Source organism: Anthonomus grandis, chromosome 6, assembly GCF_022605725.1.
Source record: "Anthonomus grandis grandis chromosome 6, icAntGran1.3, whole genome shotgun sequence".
NCBI classification, from domain to species: Eukaryota; Metazoa; Arthropoda; class Insecta; order Coleoptera; family Curculionidae; genus Anthonomus; species Anthonomus grandis.
In genome coordinates, this window is record NC_065551.1 from 4,274,780 (window position 1) to 4,296,679 (window position 21,900).

Consider the following 21,900-nt stretch of genomic DNA (forward strand, 5'->3'; position numbering starts at 1 on the left):
AGGAAATTTTATAAACACCCATAAATATGTTAATTTAACTTATTTATGTTGGATTTTAAATTAAAAAAAGTATTAATAGGAATAACTTATTCTAAGAATAAATATAACATCCAACCGAAAAATTAACATTCTTATTCTTAAAACTGCTTCTAAAAAATTTGAAACGGCAACATCGCAAGCCCAAGCGCCTACGTGATTACCATCTTGTCAAACGACTTTGTTTGTATGCGGGATTTTGTGTTTTTTCATTTACTGTTGGTTTAAAAGGTATATTTCGAGTGTTTTTGTGAATTATTATTATTTTGTGTTGTGACGATGGGTAAAAATTGTGCCGTTTGTGCTGCCCCATGGAAAAAAGGCGATACAAGCAGATCTTTTCACAAGTAAGTGCCGATATTTTCATAACAACACATCATGGGGAACCATCATCATAAACGTAGAATAGGGGATCGGTTTTAGTCGACTTTTAAGTATCTTCGATTTTTAACATTTTTGAATATGATATAGTAAGCTTGTTTGCAGTATTTTAAGTAAAAAAAATAGAGGTTGAATAATGTTTTCTTGAATAAAATAACAAACAATGAAAAAAAATCATGACAATGTGCACCTATGTACGATATAAACCCGTTTTCGAAAACTCGGTGCCAGACTTTCATGGCTTAATGGTAATGAGAGTGAGCTATCAGCCGGGAGGCCTGGGTTCGGATTTCAGCTGTGCCAGTTTTACTTTTTTTATTTTTTTCCAATTAAGAATTTTTTAGTTTTGGAAATATTTTTTAATTTTGATGAAATTATGCATAAAGAATGACAGATGTAAAAAAAGGAAATTGTTTATACAGGGTGTCCGCTAATTAATGGTATATGGAAAAACCACAGACTCCTGATGTAAAAATATTACGATTTAACTATATTTACCTATATCCAAAAGTTGATATTAACTGAGATACAGGGTGTTAAACTTAAAACTTTTTTTTTGTTTTTCCCCAATAACTTTAACAAAAGTTAACTTTTTTTCACAAAAATTTGTAGTTAGGGGTTTTTTAGGTCGAGAAATTCATTTTTTTAACAAATTGAGTGTACAATGTAGGGGGCGCTGTCTGCGACATCTTTTTCTCTTTCATAAGGTCATAACTTTTTTGTGCTTAACTGTATTTAAGTTTTTATTGAAAATAATACTTCATATTTTTTACGTAAAAAAGGTATACTAAGTTGAAGTCGCTCAGATTTGCCGTTTTGGAGATATTTGTATTTAAATTATTTAGTGCACCATGCACTCGACCCTGGCTGAATAATTAATATAATCGGGAAATAATTCGCTTTTTTAAAGTAAGCTATGAGAAAGCAAATGAACTTTAGAGACGCAGTTGTTAGGAAACTGCAATGTTGTTGTTGTTTGTTGATTAGTTTAAAGTTGTCAGAAAATATTTAATTAGTGTTTTCTGCGATTTTGCATCCAGTTTACTGTTTTGTTGAATTTTTAAACTTTTTGTAAGTTGAGAAACAGTGCCGAGGCACAATCTTTTTTCAAATGCCGAAATGAGGGATATGTTGTGTGTATATGCGCAGGCAAATTTTAATGGACGCGAAGCGTATAGACGATATTCAGAACTCTATCCAAATCGAAGACAACCTGATTTCAAGATCTTCAAAAATCGGTTATAACTATAACTTGGACGTGTTTGGTTAATACCATTTAGGAACGGTAATTACCGGTAGACCCCTTGGAATCGGTTTTTCTGTTAGTATTCTTCAGTGTTGCCAGAATGATTTTTGTATATGTAACAGATAAGTCAACCAAAATGTAATAAAATGCCATGCAAATGTAACAGATTATCACTTATTGCTAAAAATACAAATTATTTACAAAATTTCGTGTCGCCGAGTTAGTAAAGACATAAAAGCAATTTTTAACGGACAAAATGATTGATAGGAAAAAAGTTAAATAAAAAACGCATATATGGTCTGCTCCTACATTTCCTGCAACCCTCAATACACCCAAATATAAGAAGCAATGGGTGTAGGAGCAACGAGCGAAGGATGCTATTTTTATGTTTCACCATTTTATGAATAATATCTAGTCATTATTTTATCGAAAACTTATGGATATATTACTTAATATTATTACTATTAGAAAATAAAAAACTCATTTAACGTCTTTTATTTCTTTATTTATATAGGATTATTATAGATCTAAAAAATACCAACAAAAACAGAACGCACCAAAGATAATTCTTAGATATCTTACAAACCTAATGAAAAAAAATCACATAACTGTAAGAATAGGAACGATAGGAACTAATACGAATACAAAAAACTTTTGGTACATCAGACTTAAGAAAATTAGACTAATTATATGTATAATAGGTACTTTAAATGCACTTTTAAGCCACTAATAGGTTCATAAACCATAAACTTAACTTACAAACAAAAATTAAAAACTCCAAAAAAAATATTTCAACCAAGAACATTTCCTAAAAATTAATATGTAGATATAATACTTCAGGCAGATACTAATACATAAACTTAACAAAAATAAATCACTAATTCCAAAAACAAAACAAAAATGGCAACCAAAGATTAGTTCTAGGGTAGAAAAAAAGAAACATAAATTCGTCATAATAAAAAAATCATTATAGTTAATCAATAATTATTTTTTTTCTTCAATAAAGAAGGTGACGGTTCCCAATTATAACAGATCTGGTCATTTAACATTTCTTTGGTATGTAAAATGTTATCTAGTGTTTAAATTTCCAGACGATTTCTCAATTTCGTTTTCAGCAAAGTTACTTGCGAAAATCTTCGTTCAGCCGCAGCAGATGAATGGGGTAGAGACAAAAGACTTTGCATTAACTTTGCTAAATTTGGAAACATTAATTCATTTAAAGTATTTTTCATTAAAAAAATTTTTGACCAGAATGTCTCGAAATTTGTAGCCTCTATTTTTTTTAATTCTGATAAATCAGCTAACATTCTCCACTCAATATTTAGGCTTTCAATATCATCCACTAGTTGGGGAAAATGAGTTTGTACAGGTAATGAAATGCTGGGTATCTCACCAGACATTGCCACTTGCGGGTTTAAGATTTTAAGAAAATTTAAAACGGGATCACAAAAGTCAAATCTTTTTTTTATTTGCGTACAAAGCTCAATATAAAAATCTAATGCTCTTAATTTAAAGTTATGAACTTAATTTTTTACAGTGTTGGGCTTTGTCATTAAGGCTTCAGTTTTAGCACCAAAATAAATTTGATCTAAGGAAAGGAAATTAGATGGATTTTTACAGTCAACCAAATTAAAATCTATATGATCAATATAGTCTTTTTTTAAATAATTTCTGAGTATCATGCGATACACATCACTTACTCTAGTGACTAGGTTAAAAACGTTTGGTTTCTCAGCTTGAAATTCCATATTCAATTTGTTTATCAAATCTAGAATATAGGATAAAAACGTAAAATACATCTTATATGTAGGGTGTTCCAGGCAATTCAAAATGTTTTTTGTTGAATTCAAGTCTTCTTGAAAGCATTCATCTCTAAAAAACAGTATTAGAGCATCCCAGTTCTCTAAAGTTTGGTCTACAGCAGCCTAAAGTCAAAATAAGAAATATTATTAGTATGTAAAAACCCACGGAAATATATTTTAGGTAATTTACCTGTAAAGAGAGCCATCTGGTTTGAGAGGGATGAAGCATTTTGTGTGGCTTTAGCTGACAAAAAACTTGAAATTCTTGAAAGCATTCCTGGAGTTTGCTACTATGTGAAAAGTAATTATATATTGACTGGATAAAGTCCTCTACACTCCTTGGAAGCTTTTTTGATGCTGCTGAAGAGCAAAGGTGGAAGCTATGACAAACACAGCCCAGCACAAAAATGTTAGGTAAAATATTTTTTAACAGCTTTTGCACACCTCCCATGTTCCCCATCATTACAGCAGCATTGTCAGATGCAAAACCTAGTAGGTTTTGAATTGGCACCTGTATATTTCCTAAATATTCACAAATGGAATTATAAATGCCTTGGGCAGTACAGTCTTGCACCCTTAAAAGTCCCAGAAATGTGTCTCTAGATCTTTGGTGTATTTTGTCAAAATACCGAGTTATAAGAACTAATGATTTTTGGGTACTTATGTCTGTGGTCTCATCAATTATAAGTGAAAAGTGCTGCTTCTGCAATATACTTGTTATCAAGTTTATTTGTTCCTGAGCTAAACAATCTTTAGTCAATTTTGTGGCTTTTGTTCTGTTGCATTTAAGTTTTTTAGCCACATCTGACTCAGGAAAAATTGAAATTAATAATAGTATTAAGTGATCCATTATGAGGAATGGTAGATTATGCTCACTAATAAATGCTACAAGTTTAAGCTCAGCCCGCCTAACAGATTTCTCCACTTGATCATTTTTTTTTACAAAATTTATTATTTTTGGGGTATTTTTCGCTTTTTCCAAATTCATTTTGTGTAAAGAATTTTCTTGGTGCCTTTTAAAATGAGGTACACCACCTTTTAGGGTGCTATTACACACTTTGCAATAAAAGTCCCCATTTTCATGTACATCAAGCCATTTAAATGTTATGGTCCATTGCTTTCTAAAATTTTGTTTGTATATTTTTTCTTTCTTCTGCTTTGCAGGGATTACCTCACTGGTACTTGCTCTGGCTTCCTCGGCACGACTGCAACCAGCAACAGGTTCTTCTGTGACACTTTTAGAACTTGAGCTTTCTTGTTCTTGTTCTGCTGTCTCTTGTGGTTTAACAGACTGTTTGGGTTTTTTTATTAGGAACCTAAAATATTTATATTTTTTAGTTTCATATACAATTGCATTAAAATATACCGGGAGTCTAAGGGAATTGGTTCGCCATTATATTTTTTTAAATTTTAAAGTTAAAATAAAAAAATTCGGTGTAGGTAACATTTAAAGTTAAAAAAAAAACTCTTCTACCTACTTGTCCATTGCAAAATAACTATAATGGGGTGTCTTAGGAATTTATTGTATGTCCTTTCCTTGTTAAAATCTTATCACACGCACAACTCCTCTAATAGAAACGACTAAAGCTTACTAAGAAAAACGACCAACAAAATTTAACGAAAATTATATCTGAATTATCATAAACATAACCTCTATAGTATAAAATAATATTATTTTTGTCTTTCTCGCATGGTCTAAGGCAACGACCGTAAAGAGAAGGAACAAGGATAGAAAACAAAGCGTAGCGCGTAGCCTTAGCGCGAAGATTTAGGCCGTCGTCCCACCAAAGATACACGACAGCGACGCCACATCTCCGCGATGTCGCCAGCGTGTATCTTTGGTGTCGAACCCATGTTTTAAAATCATTTTGTCCCCACCAACGCTGCGCCGAAGATAGCCATTAGGCCGTCGTCCCACCAAAGATACGCGACGCACAGTGTTGCGTGGTATAGGGGTAATTGGACAAAATTAAAATAAGCTGTTAAAATAAAAAAGTAAACTTTGTATTTTATTTTTTTTTAACTCTTTTGAAGTTTTTTACTAAAATAATGTTAAAAATATAACAAGAAGAGTTTGCTCACAACTTTCCTCGCCCAAATTAGAAAAGCAATTAATAATAAAATAACTGAATTAATTTATATTTGTCTCATAACAAACAATAAAATAAAAGTATTTGCTCAAAAAACAAGCTTTCAATAATTATATGCTAAATATTACACACTACAAATTAAACAAAAGTATTTGCTTAAAAATATTGAAAAAAAAAACAAGTCTTCAGTGTACTAAATATTACATTACCTCTATTTTTCATAAATGACAAAAAGTTCAGAAAAATAAGTCAAAAATCTAGTCAGACTGATCATCATCACTACTTGAGGAACTAGATAGCTCTAAGCCAAAAACAGATTCTACCAGTGTGTTCTGAGAATTCTCAATAATTATATACTCTTTTATTTTATTATCATACAAAATATTTTTATTTTTTTTAGTAGATTGTCTATAAGAAGATAATTCTGGGTCAGAGGTCAGTAAAAGAGTTGAAATTATATCGGTGTTGGCATTTACCCGTGAAGTTTTTCGGCTGTTACATAATCTGATTTTTCTGAATTCTTTGTGCCTTGCTTCTAAAGCATCTTCCGCAAGTTGCCCAATAGGCAATTCAAAAAAATCAATTATGTCACAGCCATGCACAAGAACTTTGTGCACCGAACTTGGCATATAGTACCAGCTATATAAATGTAAGTATAACCTACGAGTGTCATTTAGCAAAATGCGAAAATTGGTTATATCGATGTTACAACCAGACGCCAAAATTCTTAAAATTAAATGAAATTTTTCAATTAGTTCTTTATCGATTCCGGTTATTTGAGAGCTTAAAACAGGATTTTGAAAAAAACGCCTGGCAGTATTGCCATCATTTGTGGAGCCATATCCTGGCTTTGGCTTATCAACTATAAGACCCATTTTGCTCTTAAAATTCTCCTGGATGGTCCTTTTTGTGTTTTCTGTAATTGCTTTGTTTTCTGCGCCTTTCACTTGCCAAGTTTTAATTGGCAACCGGTATGCAATATGCAACAAACACTCAAAGAACCTGATCCAGCAATGGAGAGTTGATATGCCAAAACGATAGTTTTGGGTTACTGGAGATTTATCTAAAACCGTATCAGAGTTCATTTCTTTGGGCGTGGCTCCACAAATGATGCATTTTGAACATGAGTTTGTTTCGGACAAAATATTTGCTATACTTCCATCAAACATAGTCAAAATCATCTCGTAGGAAATACTTAAATCTTTATTTTCAATTGAAGTAGTATAAACTTTCAACTCGTTTACAGACATAACCATGGCATCATCTGTATTAGATGCCGATTCAAATTTTTGCTTATATAGACTGTGTCCCGAGCTGCCATCGAAACCCCACTTACAAATAAGTTTTAGATTGAACACTTGACAAATATTTAAATTTGAAATATTAAGGATACTGTCTGTTGTTTTTTGTAACAATTCTTGAAGACCAACTTCTGCAGATATTTCTGTTACGGTAATATTATTAGGTAAATATTTTTTTTTTGTTTGCAGTAAGGCACGGTAACGCATTTACAACAGAACGTAAAGTGTTGTATTTTCTAACTGACAGATCAATATCATAAAAAAGAGCCAGTGCTTGCTTAGTACTCAAACATTTTTTTTCAGAAGAAAATTTTTCATTAGAAGAATCCATACAGTGTTCTGTAGCGAAACGCAATTCTTCAACGGTATAGTTTTTTAGCAAAGGCTCTACTCTCCGTTTCTTTGTTTTTAAAGAAGGGTCTTCGAATGATTTTCGAGGCCTTCCGACTAAGTTTCTTTCTTCTACATGACTAAGTGAAGGCCCTTGGTTAACTTCAGTTATATCAACAGTGATAGATCCACTTAGCCATTGGCTGTGATTTTTTTCTAACTGGCTGCGGGTTCGATGACTTTTCTGCCATAAATCCTTCATTTTTATACAAAACAAATGACTTTGGTCAATTAAATGGCTTTCTGTTTCACTGCAGATATCTTCATCAAGATTTAATATTGATTTGATTTTCAAAAAAATATTTTTTTCCTTATCATTTTGATTGCTTACCAACCATTCTTCAAATAAAACTCTTTTTGGTATAGTGTAAGCCATATCTAAAAAAATTAAGAACTAAAAAAGGGGCAGTTTGGGGCAGGAAAACAACATAGTGTAATAAAGTACACTAGTTGAGGTACTAATATACAAAAAATTGTCGAGGACATATGCAGACATTTTTTTAAAAGTTTTCTCAAAGATAGCTTAATATTAAAATATTGCTATTTTTTCATTTATTTAGTATTTAATATATTAAATAAGTGAGTATAAATCAGTACATACCTATATGTAACTAAGCACCTTTGGTCACTATAACACAATATAATATTTTCTACTTATACGCACAGAACCGGAGAAATACTTATTTTAAAGTGTGGGTATTTTATATGGCGACAAAATAAACAAATTAAATGATAAAGTTTCGGAGCTCCGTTGCGTTGTTTACACGCATTTTATAAAAAAAAAAATATTTGTGATAAGTGTCTGCAGCTATTTTGTAAATAGTACGGTACTTAATTTTATTATCGACCGACTTTTATTTTTGGACTTTTGTCCATTAGGCGCAACACTGTGCGACGGCGACGCGAAGGGGATACGATTTCGCCTGGACACATTCAGACGACATGCAGTTGCTCCATCAAAGATACGCATTTCGTGTTTCCTACGTTAAGTTGTTCAGTTTAGTTCAAAATGTCATCGAGTGAAGACGAGGATGTGGTTGCAATGTATTGGTATTTGCGGAATAGAAAAAAATAAATAAAAAGGCAAAAAAAAGAAAATAGTGGGTGCATACTTTTATTGAGAAAAATTTAAAAAAAAATGTTTGTTGCTGCTAAGAAGCTGCACAGACATCCATTAAAATCCAGTTCAGCATTTCGTTGTGCCATAATAAACAAAAAAAAAAAACTTCGATAAATGAAAAAAAAACGCCAACACACAGCTTGAATGTTGCTTCGCAACTGACACGTCCAGTCTCCCGGCAACACGAAGGCGATACGCATTTGGATGTGTCTTCGGCGCAGCGTTGGTGGGAACAAAATGATTTTAAAACATGGGTTCGACACGAAAGATACACGCTGGCGACATCGCGGAGATGTGGCGTCGCTGTCGTGTATCTTTGGTGGGACGACGGCCTTACGGTTCCGTTGCGTTTCGGCTTGCGGCGTCGCTTGCCTGTAGGCTGAGGGATTCCATATAAGTTTTTATACTTTACAGACTTTACACTTTCAAAAATGGGTATTCGATTTTTTTATCAAACTTTTTAAATGTTTAGGCGAAAAATTAAAGAATTTTATGTGCTTAGCTTTAAAAATAGTAAAATGTAATAGATTTAGAGGGTAATGTAACAATGTAACTAATTAAGCCGAAATGTAACAAATTTATTACAAATGTAACAAACTGGCAACACTGTCCAAAACCGAGGTAATAATTGGTGAATACCAAACGCCAAACAGCTGATTCGTGACGTCACGTTTTTCCCTATTTTGGTTAAAACCAGAATCGCACAAACTAGGGATGGGCAGTTATTAAAAAATTAACGGTTATCAGTTAACCGGTTAACTTGAGACTTAGGTTAAACCTTGAACGGTTAAGTAAGTAAGCGGTTATTGTAATAACCTATTAAATTTCAACTTTTAGGACATTAATTTTGTATTTATGTAACCAAATTCGAGGGTATTGAGATTGGTAAGCACAAAACAATCTGATATTTTGTTAAACATAATAAAACACATAAATAACACCTCACATAAAATATCCATGTCAATAAAAAAAATTTTAAAATTTTGGGATCATTTTTATTCATACTTAAATTTTCCAAAAACTTCTAGAGAACCTAAAAATACTAATTGATTAGAGTATTCGGGTGTCAATTTGCTCCTGTGGTCTGTGCAAATATTATTTAATAATGAAACCACCCTCTCAGATGGGACTGACGCCCCTAAAACAGTCAGAAATCTCAGTGCAATTCTGCTGGTTTCAGGAAACGCCCCTTTGTTTTCTATCCAATAGTGGATTGGATCACTATTTCTTGATATTAATGGCTGAGTCAAGTATAGTTTAAACTCTGTTAGCAAACCTCTACTTGTATAATCCTCATCCATAGAAAACCTTACTATTTCAGCATCATGCACTTGCCAAATACTTTTTGTTATTCCTTGTTATTTTGCACCTAAATTTTCTTTTTTTTCTTTTGATGATTTTACACCTTGTAGTTAATATTTTTGTCAACCTGTAATTTAATGTGACTAATGGCATTTGCAGCATTAAGTGGAGAACTGAAATTACATTTTTTGAATCTTGGATTTCCGGTTTCCGGTTATTGCTTCAATTAGTCGGTTATCAGGTTTAACCTAAGGACAAGAATAACCGGTTAATAATCGGTTATTCGATATGAAAAAACCGGTTATTCCAAAAACCGGTTATTTTTTTCCATCCCTAGCAGAAACGCATGGGTAAATACCAACTAAGAACTGTTCCTAGATGAAAATCGGCTCATGTTTAATTAAATAATTTTTTATTCCTCCCATATGAATTTTTTTAGTGTATTGGGTTCAGTTGAATTGGATTGGGATGTTTTGGGTTGGGTTAGGTCGACTTGGATTAATAGTTAAGTTAGAATAAAAAGTTAGAGTTAATATGGCGGCGTAAGCCCCTCATGTGCCTAACATTTACGAGGGGTTGGGTTTGGATGGGATCGGTTGGGTTGGGATAAATTGAGTGAGGACATGGAGCAAATGGCATAAACCCTCCCATGTGCTCGAGATTTATGAGACCTCTATATACTTTTTCATACAAATAGAATCTCAAAATGTTAGAAAATATGGAGGCTACGAACCTTTGCATAAGGTATAACTTTTCAGGGCTAGGTATTAGCTTGTATACAAATAGTGAAACACCTTCACTATTATAATGTGAAAACACTGCTATCATTTTGGCAGATAAATTTAGATGTCTTCTCTTCTTATGTAGGATCACTTTTTAGATGTGTTTGTTTCTTATTACTTACATTGAGCTTTAGCATAATAAACATATTTTATTATAGAAAATATACATAATTTGGCAATTGCGAGTCCATATGTCAAAAGTTTGACAATGTAGAAACAGGTAGTCGGACTGACATTGTCTTTGTTTTCGTACAACACGACGTTTCGGTCGGTAAGTATCTCCTATTCTGCAGGCTTAGACAGGGTGTCCCAGCGAAAACGAAACAGAGGTATTTTTGGTATGAAAAAAAATTTTTTTTACAAAAATCTCGAACACGTCGATTTTATTTTCGAGGAGGACAACTTTTCCTTACCAAGGCACCCTCATACCAGTAACCCTCTTCGAGGGGGTGGGATCACCCCTAAAATCTTAAAAAGAAAGAGAAGTCGTGTGATACCTTATTTTAAAGGTCTTTGAATTCTGAATATAACTGCCAAATTTGAAGTGGCTAAAAATTTTTATCCGGATATGACAGCTTGTCAAAATTGTAGAAACAGCGAAAATGAAAAAGCTATTTTGAACTCTGTTTTGGATAATATTTTTAAAAGAATAAGGAAGTCCTAATTTCAAAGGGGTCACTTATTAATTAAGAGGCCACCCTAATACCTGGAACCCTTTACGAGGGGTTGAAAGCACCCCTTAAATCTTAAATAGAAAAAGGGGTCGTGTCATTCCTTATTTTGAAGGCCTTTTTACTCTGAATTTAAATGGTGACTTCTGAGTGACTGATGGATATCTTGTGGATATAAAAATAGCAAGAAATACAATCTTTACTGCCAGTAAAAGTGGAGAGATAAGAAATACCTACCCTTTTCCTTTTGTGTCTTTTAAATAAAACACGTTTATTTAAATTACGTCAATTTATTAAATGTTCAAATTGTGCCCCGCCTACTTCCATGCAGGAATACAGGTTTTGCTCAAAACGATGCCTGACGTTTTGTAGAACTTCAGGTGTTATCATCTGACACTCATTTATAATTCTCTGGCGTAAGTCTTCTAGGGTGTCTGGTTGGGTAGCGTAAACTTTTGTTTTTAAATGCCCCCATAAAAATAAATCTAATGGGGTTAAATCGGGTGACCTAGCTGGCCATTCCATAATGTGGAGGCGCTCCGTCTTGTTGGAAAACGACTTGATCATCATCAGAATGATTTCCGTCTTCCATTATTTCTACTATTCTTGGATATACGGCATTTTCCAAGAGATCTCGGTACATTTCTCCATTCAAATTTCCGGACAGAAAAAACGGACCAACAATGGGAACTGGGAACTGGGAAGGAACTTCACGAAACTGGCCCGGATTTGCATTTGACCAGTAGCGGCAGTTATGACGATTTACGTTGCCATTAAGAAAAAAAGTACATTCATCTGAAAAGCAAATGTTGTAAATAAGACGCGGATTAACAGTTATCATATCACTAAGCGATTCACAAAATTGCACTCATCTGTCAAAATCGTCCTCATTCAGTTCTTGCACTAGATGAATTTTGTAAGCATGGAATTTATTATGCTTAAGTATCCTATGAACACTACTTTTGTTTACTCCTGTACTCGTCGCCAATTTTCTGACACTTATTCCTGGCTCGGCATGAAGTTGACCTAGGACAGTTATTTGCATTGCTTCATTGACAACAACATCATTTTGAACCTCACGCTTTTTATTTAAGACACTGCCAGATTCCCTAAATTTAGCAACTATTTCTAGAACGTATTTTCTGTTGACTCGTTTTTCTGGATGAAGGTCATTAAATTCTTGTACCGTTCTATTGGCACAATTGTTATGCCGAAAGAAAAACTCTATCATCTCAACCCTCTCTGCAGTAGAATAAACCATTGCTAACGGTGTTTCAACACGTAAAAGACTGGGTAATAATGTAAAACTATTTAAATAAATGCTGCTTTATGAAAAAAGTACCAATGATATTTAGCAAGCTAAATTAATTCTTCAGATACTTGTGTTTGCATTTTATTTGGTATTTTGTTTTTATTTATGATATGCTTATAAGGTGTAATAACAATAATATTAACAATACTAATAAATTTTTAATCATGTTTTAATGATCCAATAAAAAAAATTGTAAGAAAGGGTTTCAGGCATAAAGGTTTATTTAAAGCATTTTTTCCAGAATTTTATTTGGCTTTCATATCCAGAAGAAATCCATCAGTCACTCAGAAGTCACCATTTAAATTTAAAGTGAAAACGCTTTCAACATAAGGTATAACACGATCCCTCTTTCTGTTTAAGATTTAAGGGGTGCTTTCAACCCCTCGTAAAGGATTCCAGGTATTAGGTGGCCTCTTAATTAATAAGTGACCCCTTCGAAAATAGGATTTCCTTGTTCTTTTAAAAATATTATCCAAAAAAGAGTCCATAATACCTTTTTCATTTTCGCTGTTTCCGCAATTTTGAGAAGCTGTTTTATCCAGAGAAATAATTTTAGCCACTTCAAATTTGGCAGTTATATTCAGAATTAAAAGACCTTTAAAATAAGGTATCATACGACCCCTCTTTCCATTTAGGATTTTAGGGGTGATTCCACCCCCTCGAAGGGGGTTGCTGGTATGAGGGTGCCTTGGTGAGGAAAAGTTGTCCCCCTCAAAAATAAAATCGACGTGTCCGAGATTTTTGAAAAAAAAATTTTTTTTTTCATACCGAGAATAGCTCTGGTTCGTTTTCGCTGGGACACCCTGTATATGAAACGTGGTGTTGTACGAAAACAAAGACAATGTCAGTCCGACTACCTGTTTCTACATTACCATTGTCTACCACTTTCAAAAACAAATTTGACAATGTAATTATCAATAGAAACGAGTTTCGATCATCAAATAGATTAGAGTAGACCCCTATTTTAGCATATTTTAAAGGAATAAAATATTATTTTTTAGCGTCCTATGTGAATAATCCGCACATTTTTTTCTCCTCACTTATCGTATCTAGGTATACTTATCGTTTCAAAGTACTGTTTCTGCTCAAATTTTAAAATATTGCAAAATCGGAGATACTTAAAGTCGGGTGTTCAGTTCAAGGTGTACACTATCATGTCCAGAACCCTTGACCTCAGCCATTTAGGAAAAAAGCATTCATGAAAAAATGATAACGAGGAATTGTCCAAAAATATTTTTAACTTTGTGAAGTGGCCGTAAGAGGACGCAACTGTCACAATAAAAATACGTACTTAAAATTTGACCAAAATTATTAAATTAAGATATAAGTTTAATATGAAAGATAATTTACATCCCTCTTAATGGACTTTGGCCTTATCAAAAGTTAGTTTAAAAAAGAAGTTAGATGGTGCTGTTCAATGGTAAAGTTTTCCTGAAATTTTACAAAAATTTCAAATCGATCGGTATACTTTACCTTACAAATTATAAAATCTACATTCTGGTGAAAACCGCATATCGATATCATCATTTGTTTTGGAGTTATTGCCCAATAACTGATAATATAAGCAAAGACAAAAAAATCGAACTTTAGTAGGTATAGATTCAGGCTTTGCTTTGTTTTCTATTTAAACGAAATTCGGTTTTTCATTTATATATGTTTCTTTTTTTTATTATTAATTATAACAATATTTTTAATTTAATAATAATGGGCTTTTGGGTACACATAGAAAATTACTTAATTTTTTTTATAAGGCTAAAGAAGTGTTAGAAACAACCAGTGCATCATTTAAAGAGTGCACGCATATCCTAAAGACAGTGGCTCAGGCGCACTGGACTTTTACTAGACATTCAAGCAAGGAATAGTGCCAGTTGTGCAGTACAGACGACATAATGTAGTCAACAGTATAAATACCATGTTCTTCTGAAATTGATAAAACTGTTTTTGTAATGAACTCTACTGAATTGGGTCCCGCTTTCAAATAATTTATTTGACATTCTTTCCACCATAATTTATCATACAGTCCACTTGTTACCCAAATCTTCTGAGCTTTTGTAGCTGAATCAGTATCTAACAAATAAATGAAATATAGAAATAATTAGAGCACGTAAAAGGTCTACTTAGTATCCAGATTAAAAAATCTTAACTGAATTGAACTAATTGTAAGTAATATCAAAACCTAGCTGGATTAGTAAAATAAACCTTCTCTTCCAATCCACCTTCTACACGCTCTAATTAATTCCATATTTCATTTATTTGTTAGTCACTAATATAAAACTGTTTTTTTCCTCTATTATTACCAGTTATTTGGCAATAACTTCAAAATGTATGTGGTTTTCGTCAAACGTAGATTTTTATAATTCACTGTTATAATTTGTGAGGTAAATCATACAGCTTCATTTAAAATTTTAGAAAAATGTCAGGATAACTGTAAAGGCCCCCCTAGACGCTCAATTATATTGCACAATATTATATTGGGCAATATTGTATTGATCAATATTTTTTAACCTAGACTATGCAATATTTTTGTGCAATGTCCACATCTGGTTAGTATAAATTTACAATCAGAAAGTACGAAGAGCAATTGAATTATTTCTAAAAAACGGAAAGCCTGTTTGGCAATAGTTTTATATTGTTCTTCTATAAAAGAACCAAAACGGCGGCGTTGCTCTAAAGATTGTTATCTTAAACGAAGTGAATTTACAAGCGAGAATTTACTGTGCGATTTAAAGTTGAGTGAACCGATTGATTAAAAAATTATTTACGTATGAATAACGACTCATTAAATGAGTTGTTGGAAATTATATCACCACTAATTTTAAAATAAAATACGATGATGAGTGCTATCTCACCTACAGAACGGTTAACAACAACACTGCGATTTTTAGCAACAGGACAAAGTTTTGAAGACTTAAAATTTAGCTCTGCGATAGCACCACAAACTATCAGTGGAATTATCTTGGAAACATGTGAAGCTATAATAACAAAATTGCAAAAATACATTCAGGTAAGGAAATATTTTTTATGTTATCAGAAAAATGTAAACAAAGGTATTCTTAATAATTAATGGTAATACATTTTTATTTGGCCGAGTAATTTGAAAAATATGTAGCAACACTGTCAGTTGACTTGAAAACTGCTCCGTTTGCTCTTGTGGAAATGTCGGTTGCGGTGACAAGAGTGGTGTAGTAGTTACAAATGACCAATTGGACCTTTCTAGCTGCTGAGGTTGGTGTTGAAAAGCTGCTGATGTATTTAAAGGTTCATTGATTTTTACGGAGTTTTTATGTAAAGTACCTAACTGTCCTTCATACAAAATATCATTGATCGCTTTTTTTGCATAAATTTGTTGCTCGGAATTCATCTTTTTTAGTTCATTCCCCCATGTTATTCCGATGATTTCATATTCATCTGAGCGTTGTAAATACTCACATGCCAAATTTAGTAAATGTTTTTGAGATGCCATCGATTGTCTTTTTGCTGGCGGTCGCTCTATAGATGGTTTTGGCCTCTGGTTGATATTATTATTACATCTTCCTCCTAAATCAAAAATACAACATTTTTATAAAACTAAAATAATTGAAAGTAAAGGGCGAAAAAATAGTCTGCTATTTTCACAGATAATATTTAAATACTTTTGTTGCTTTATGCTACAGCTACAGCTTCTTCAAATTAAATGCAATTTTACTAATATGATTATTTTCATAATTTTAGATTCCAAAAAATTCTGAAGAATGGGTTACAGTTGCCAAAGGATTTGAAAACAGATGGAATTTTCCACATTGCGCCATAGACGGCAAGCATTTGCCATACAAAGGCCAAGAGGATCTGGGTCTGAATACCATAACTATTAAGAATTTTTTAGTATTGTATTAATGGGCATCGTAGATTCAAATTATAAATTTATTATGGTCGATATTGGAGCTAATGGACGCATGTTAGATGGAGCCGTGCTTGCAAATACTAAATTTGGACAATTGCTGGAAAATAAAGAATTAAATCTCCCTCCTCCAAGAATATTACCCAACAGTAATTATCAATTGTTATTTGTTTTTGTGGGGGATGAGGCATTTGCACTGAAAGTAATTTTATGAAACCTTTTCCACAAAGAAATTTAACACGAGAAGAAAGAGTATTTAATTATAGGTTCGTGCCCGACGAATTGTGGAAAACAGATTTGGTATATTAGTATCGCGTTTTAGATTACTTTTGACGACAATTAATTTATCACCTGAAGTACAAAGAATAGTTTTAGCTTGCCAATGAAATGCCAGTAGACAGATATGTCAAAAAGCAATAATTCCGACAACAGTACAAATATTAATATAGAACAAACCCAGTTACATTCCCTACAGCCCTTACGAGGTCGCAACGCATCAATTTCTGCAAAAATGTGAGACAAAAGTTCTGTGATTACTTCAATAACGACGGGAGTCTCTTGGCAGGACAATGTTGTTTAGAATTGATATGTAATAAATAAATAAATAAATAAATAAATTTGTGTATGTGTTAAGTAACCCAAGTCTGATGATGGCAAGAACACTTGCCGACATGCATCACTCCTGAAATTAGAGGATTAGCGTTTTATTTGTGGAGAAAAGACTTCCTCTACTAACTTTTCAATTTCAAATAAATAGGACTTTGTCTTTCACTTACCTCTGCCTCTAATGTATTTTGCTCATCCATGTCCAAATTTCCTTCCTTCTCATTTTGGGATGTTATTGTAGAACATCCCTCCACAGGGATTTCTTGGTCTTGCAAAAAATTTAATTCCTTGAAGTACCATAAAGAAGGTACATAAATATCATCAGTGCTAGTTCCAGATCTGTAGGATGCTTTTACCTTTTTAAGCTTATTTCTGTGACACCGCAATACAGTCGTATCAATATGCTCGGACAGCAGAGCTGCCATTAAGGCTATCACGACCGCAAAGGTAAGCTCCAAGCTTGTACTCGAGTGCATAAAAGTCCTGAAAAAACTGGTACAGGTTGGCTGCAGGCTCCAGCTCGTCTGAATACCTGGCCACGCAGGCCATGCAGGTAATGAGGAAGCGGACTCTGGAGGTAATGAGGAAGCTGACTTGCCAGACTGGGATCCGCGAATGTGCCTATGGGGCCGGAACCCATAGTTGGTATCGCCTAATGCGTTGCGGTCGCGTCAATGAAGGGTCTGCTGGACAAGTGGACCCACCGAAGATGGACTGAGTCCCCTGATATGAGACAGGCCAAAGCGCACATAGGTGGGCCCTCTGCCTGTGTCACCAAAAATCTACTACGCCTAAAAAGACGCGAAATTCGGCTAGTGACAGGTCTTTTAACCCGGCACTTAAGAAGCCATCTGCATACTATCGGTATTGCAGACAACCCTACTAGTCGGGGAGTGCCCAGCGCTCACGCGCGCCAGGTTCAAATACTTGGGTAACACTTTCAGTGTACCGAGCGACTTTAAGTCCTTCAGACCAGAGAGCCTTATCGGTTTCTCTAAGGCCGTTGGGCTCTGGTAACCCCCGGTGGGGCATGACGGGTCCATCAGGAGACCTATATGCACGACTGCCTTGGCAGCCCACTGTTTCGTCAATTCAAGCTCTTTTCTACAGAAATTACAATATGTTTATTACAACACTAATTACAATTAGTTCTTAAACTGTTTATCTTCTTTTTTACAATTTCTTTGTCCGCTTCTGAGTCAACTTCTTTATATTTTTCAACTAATACTTTATATGCATTATTTTTTAGATTTCTGTCACTGTATTCTGTACTTAATTTTCCATAAAGCTGAATATTCACGATATAGTTGCAAAAACTCAATGATAAATTTACGGTGTTCATTACGCTTCGCCATGGTGCCGTTAACGCAAATGAACTGACCAAAATAAATAATTGTACAATCTTCTCCCTACACGCACAAATGATGCAATATTGCGCAATTAATTTCAAACACGTTCAATCTTTTTTCAATACTTGCGCGGTTAGGACAATATTGTGTTCAGACGCACAATAATATTGGGCAAACCCCAATATTGTGCAATATAATTGAGCGTCTAGGAGGGCCTTAACAGCAGTGAACAGTACCATCTAACTTCTTTTTTTTAAACTAACTTATGTCACTACAAAAGTTCATTAAAACAGATTTAGCCCTCTTGCGGCCACTTGCAAAGTGGAAAAGCTTTTGGACAATTTCTCTTTGCCATCTTTGTTATGAAGTTTTCTTCGCTAATTGGCTGGGGTCAAAGGTTTTTGATTTAATGATAGTGTACACCCTTAACTGAACATCCTGTATCTAGTAATTTTTTTTTACTTTTTGATTAACTGTCAAACATTTATTATAGATTGCCTAATGACCATGCCCAAAGGGAACAATGGATTTCTTTACTGGGAATCAACACTAATAAAATGAAAATATTTGTTTGTTCGGATCACTTCCTCAGAAGTGATTTCCTATATGGGGGAGAGGCTATTATTAGTAGGACTATATTAAAAAAAACAGCTCTACCCCAAAGGTAATTTTTTCTAAATATATTTTTTTTTGTATATTTATAGGCTATGACAATATTTTATCTTAGAATTATTGTTAAAGGTTTGAATACTTTCATTTACTACATTATATAAGCTAAAAAACACACCTTTTAATACAATGTGGTTTGCCTGTAATGTAAAACATACAGCTTCACCACAAAAAGTATTAGTTTTACTCAGTATCAGTTTTTTTTTACATTTGTAACATACAGGGTGACAATTTAAAAACTTAAAATGGCCATATCTTAGGTACGCAATTCTAAATAAAAAAATGCTGAAAACAGTTTCTATAAAATGAAGGGGGAACAAAAACAAGCACATTATCTCACCCTTATCATCAACCTCTTGAAAAATGCTGTCCAATTTTCTGTTTATAATAATTATATAATATTATGTAATATAATTAAAACAATAAATGAAAAAACAATTTTGAATTTTATAATTATTTTTTAATTAAATGTTCAAATATAGTAGGTATTTTATATTGGTTTATTTCCTATTTTTTTGTCGAAAAAAAAAACAGTGTTTAAAAATATTTGCACTTTTTTATCACAGAATTTACTTTAAAAGTTGTAAACTTGGTGTACAGCATAGGTGAACGTGTAAATATCATTTTCATTTATGGTTCCCAGGATAAATGTTTCTTAAAGATAGCTTAACATTTTAACGCAAGGTCGAAATGTCAGCCCGGAGTATGTTCGCCAACTAGTAGCCAAATTTGAAGAAAATGGTTTTGTCGAATGAAAAGAGACATCAACTGAGATTAGTCGACGAAACAGCGCAAATTGAAATTTTGGGTCAGTTTGCAACGAATAACTTTATCAACTTGTCAAGCAGCTGTAGCAACTGGATTATCTTGTAAATCTGTGAAATTTCTTAAGTTTTATCCCTATAAACTGCAAATACTGCAAGAAATTAATGACCACGAGCCGGAAAGAAGAATCCAGTTTTGTGAAATAATGACAGATAGAATTACAGTCGAACTTTGGCTAGTTAAAAATATTTGCTTCACTGATGAGTGTACCTTTTATTTAAATGGGCATATTAATAAGCAAAACTGTCTTTACTGGAATAACGAGAACCCACACGCATTTAGAGAGGGGCATACCAGGTACCCCCAGAAAATTAATGTTTGGGCTGGTATATTGGGATATGGTATTATCGGCCGCTATATACAGGGTGTCTCACGACGAATAGACGCGATCGATATCTCGGAAACTAATTTTTTAAAAATTTTGAAAATTTGGCAACATGGGACAGTCGATAGGGGCCACACAACTAAAATATTTTGACAGTTGTGCGTTTCCGGTTATACCGGAAGTAGGTGTTAACTTCGTTATTTTAAATGGAACACCTTGTATATTTTTACATTTTTGACTTTCACGTGAAACTCTAGGTATATTTTATATATCCTATACCTAATATATACCTAAGTGTAACCGTTTTTGACATATTTTTAATTTTATGTGAAAAATTATGTTTATAAGCCCTAACATAATTATCGATTACTCCCTTTAAGTAGCCTTTATTTATTGGTTAGTTTTGGTTTTATTTTAAAGGAGGGACCACTTTTAAAGACTATTTTAATATTTCCCTAAAAAAAAGATACAGGGAGGTGAAAAACTAGCATTAAAAATTAAAATGAAAAAATCATTAAAAGTCAATTTTTTAAAATAAAAACTACCTATTTTCATTATTTTTTCATAAAGGTAATTAAAAATAAGGTTAACTTTGTATAAGGTTTACTAGTCCAAAATTTGAAATAGTTTCCGAAATATTGGCAGTTTAAATTTGGCCTAATATTAAAAGCCGCATAGTAACACGGCTCTAGGATTGTTTATTAGTTGGCCATGACGGTTGTCAAAGTAACCGCTAGAAGCGGCAGTAAGACAATGGATTATAACAGAAATGTCAGTATTGCTTGTAATTTCGTAATTTTTTAAAAAACTAATAAAAATAAATAAAATAAAATAAAATAATCTTTATTGTATGCAAATATAAATAAATTACATCTATTCTATATAGGTACATACAAAGGTGGAAAGTACCGCTAGGCTTGTTTTAATAACCGCCACAATAAATAATAAAAGGACATATTTTAATTTAAAGTACAATTTTCTTAAAAATAAAAATTTGGACAAAAATGATTCAGAGAACCATACCAGAATCAAAGTTACACCCATATTAAAATATCAGCAGTCTCCAAAAATTTTTTTAATTTAGGCTTAAAAGAGGCCATGCCTAAATTTTTAATTTCTTCAGGTAGGCCATGGTAAATACAGGCAGAAGTATATATGAAAGAACTTTTCAGAAATTCAGTCTTATGCTGGGGGATTGCCAGTGTGTGTGGTCTTATAGTGATTTAGATTATGTGTATCTCCCCTTCGAATAAGGAATTCTGACAGATATTCTGGTTCATGAAAATTAAGTAATTTATGTACAGTGCAGCTTATACCCACAAATCTTCTTTCGGCCATATTAAGACTATAGCCTGCTTTACATGCTCACTCACATGGAACCTCCGAGGCAAATTTATAGTAAATCTTACACAGGAATTTTAAATTTTCTGGATTTTATATTTATTTTGTTCAGTTAAAAAACGATCATATACAATATTTAAGTATCCAGCAATACTAAGCACTAAACTGTAATATTATCTACTAGCAACGACTTTTCAATGGTAACCAGGTTCGATAATTTAGTTTCTGAAAAAATATTTGAATTTTCCATTGTCTACAATAATAATTTTGATCTTTACGTTGTTTGTATTTACAGAACACCTGATGCTGACGTAAATGTTTTTTTTCAAAAATTACTAAGCTTGCTTGAGTCTCGGCCGTTAAAAAGCAAACTCATTTTATGTGGCGACCTAAACATTGATTTTTCCAGTGTGTGTGCTGCTCAAGAATCTCTCCAGTCCATTTTCAACTTAAACTTTGGCTTAATCATGCACAT

General features: G+C 33.1%; 2 protein-coding genes and 1 pseudogene across 2 annotated transcripts in view; all 3 read right to left on the reverse strand.

The window, feature by feature from the left end:
• The window catches only part of LOC126737850 (zinc finger CCHC domain-containing protein 10-like), a 621,641-nt gene that overhangs the window by 457,870 nt on the left and 141,871 nt on the right, over nt 1-21,900 (reverse strand). The window lies entirely within an intron of this gene.
• On the reverse strand, nt 2,510-5,280 carry LOC126737852 (uncharacterized). Its single transcript, XM_050442921.1, has 2 exons — nt 3,656-5,280; nt 2,510-3,588 (listed from the first exon to the last, which is right to left on the reverse strand). Exons 1-2 carry the CDS (start codon nt 4,451-4,453, stop codon nt 3,187-3,189), a joined length of 1,200 nt encoding a protein of 399 aa, XP_050298878.1. The 5' UTR covers nt 4,454-5,280; the 3' UTR covers nt 2,510-3,186.
• On the reverse strand, nt 9,895-18,328 carry LOC126737560 (uncharacterized; annotated as a pseudogene).

Coding starts and splice junctions, on each gene's coding strand:
- LOC126737852 (XM_050442921.1), bottom strand. CDS start 4,453: ATGAATTTGGAAAAAGCGAAAAATACCCCAAAAATAATAAATTTTGTA. Junction 3,589..3,655: donor CCAGATGGCTCTCTTTACAG/GTAAATTACCTA, acceptor TTTTGACTTTAG/GCTGCTGTAGACCAAACTTT.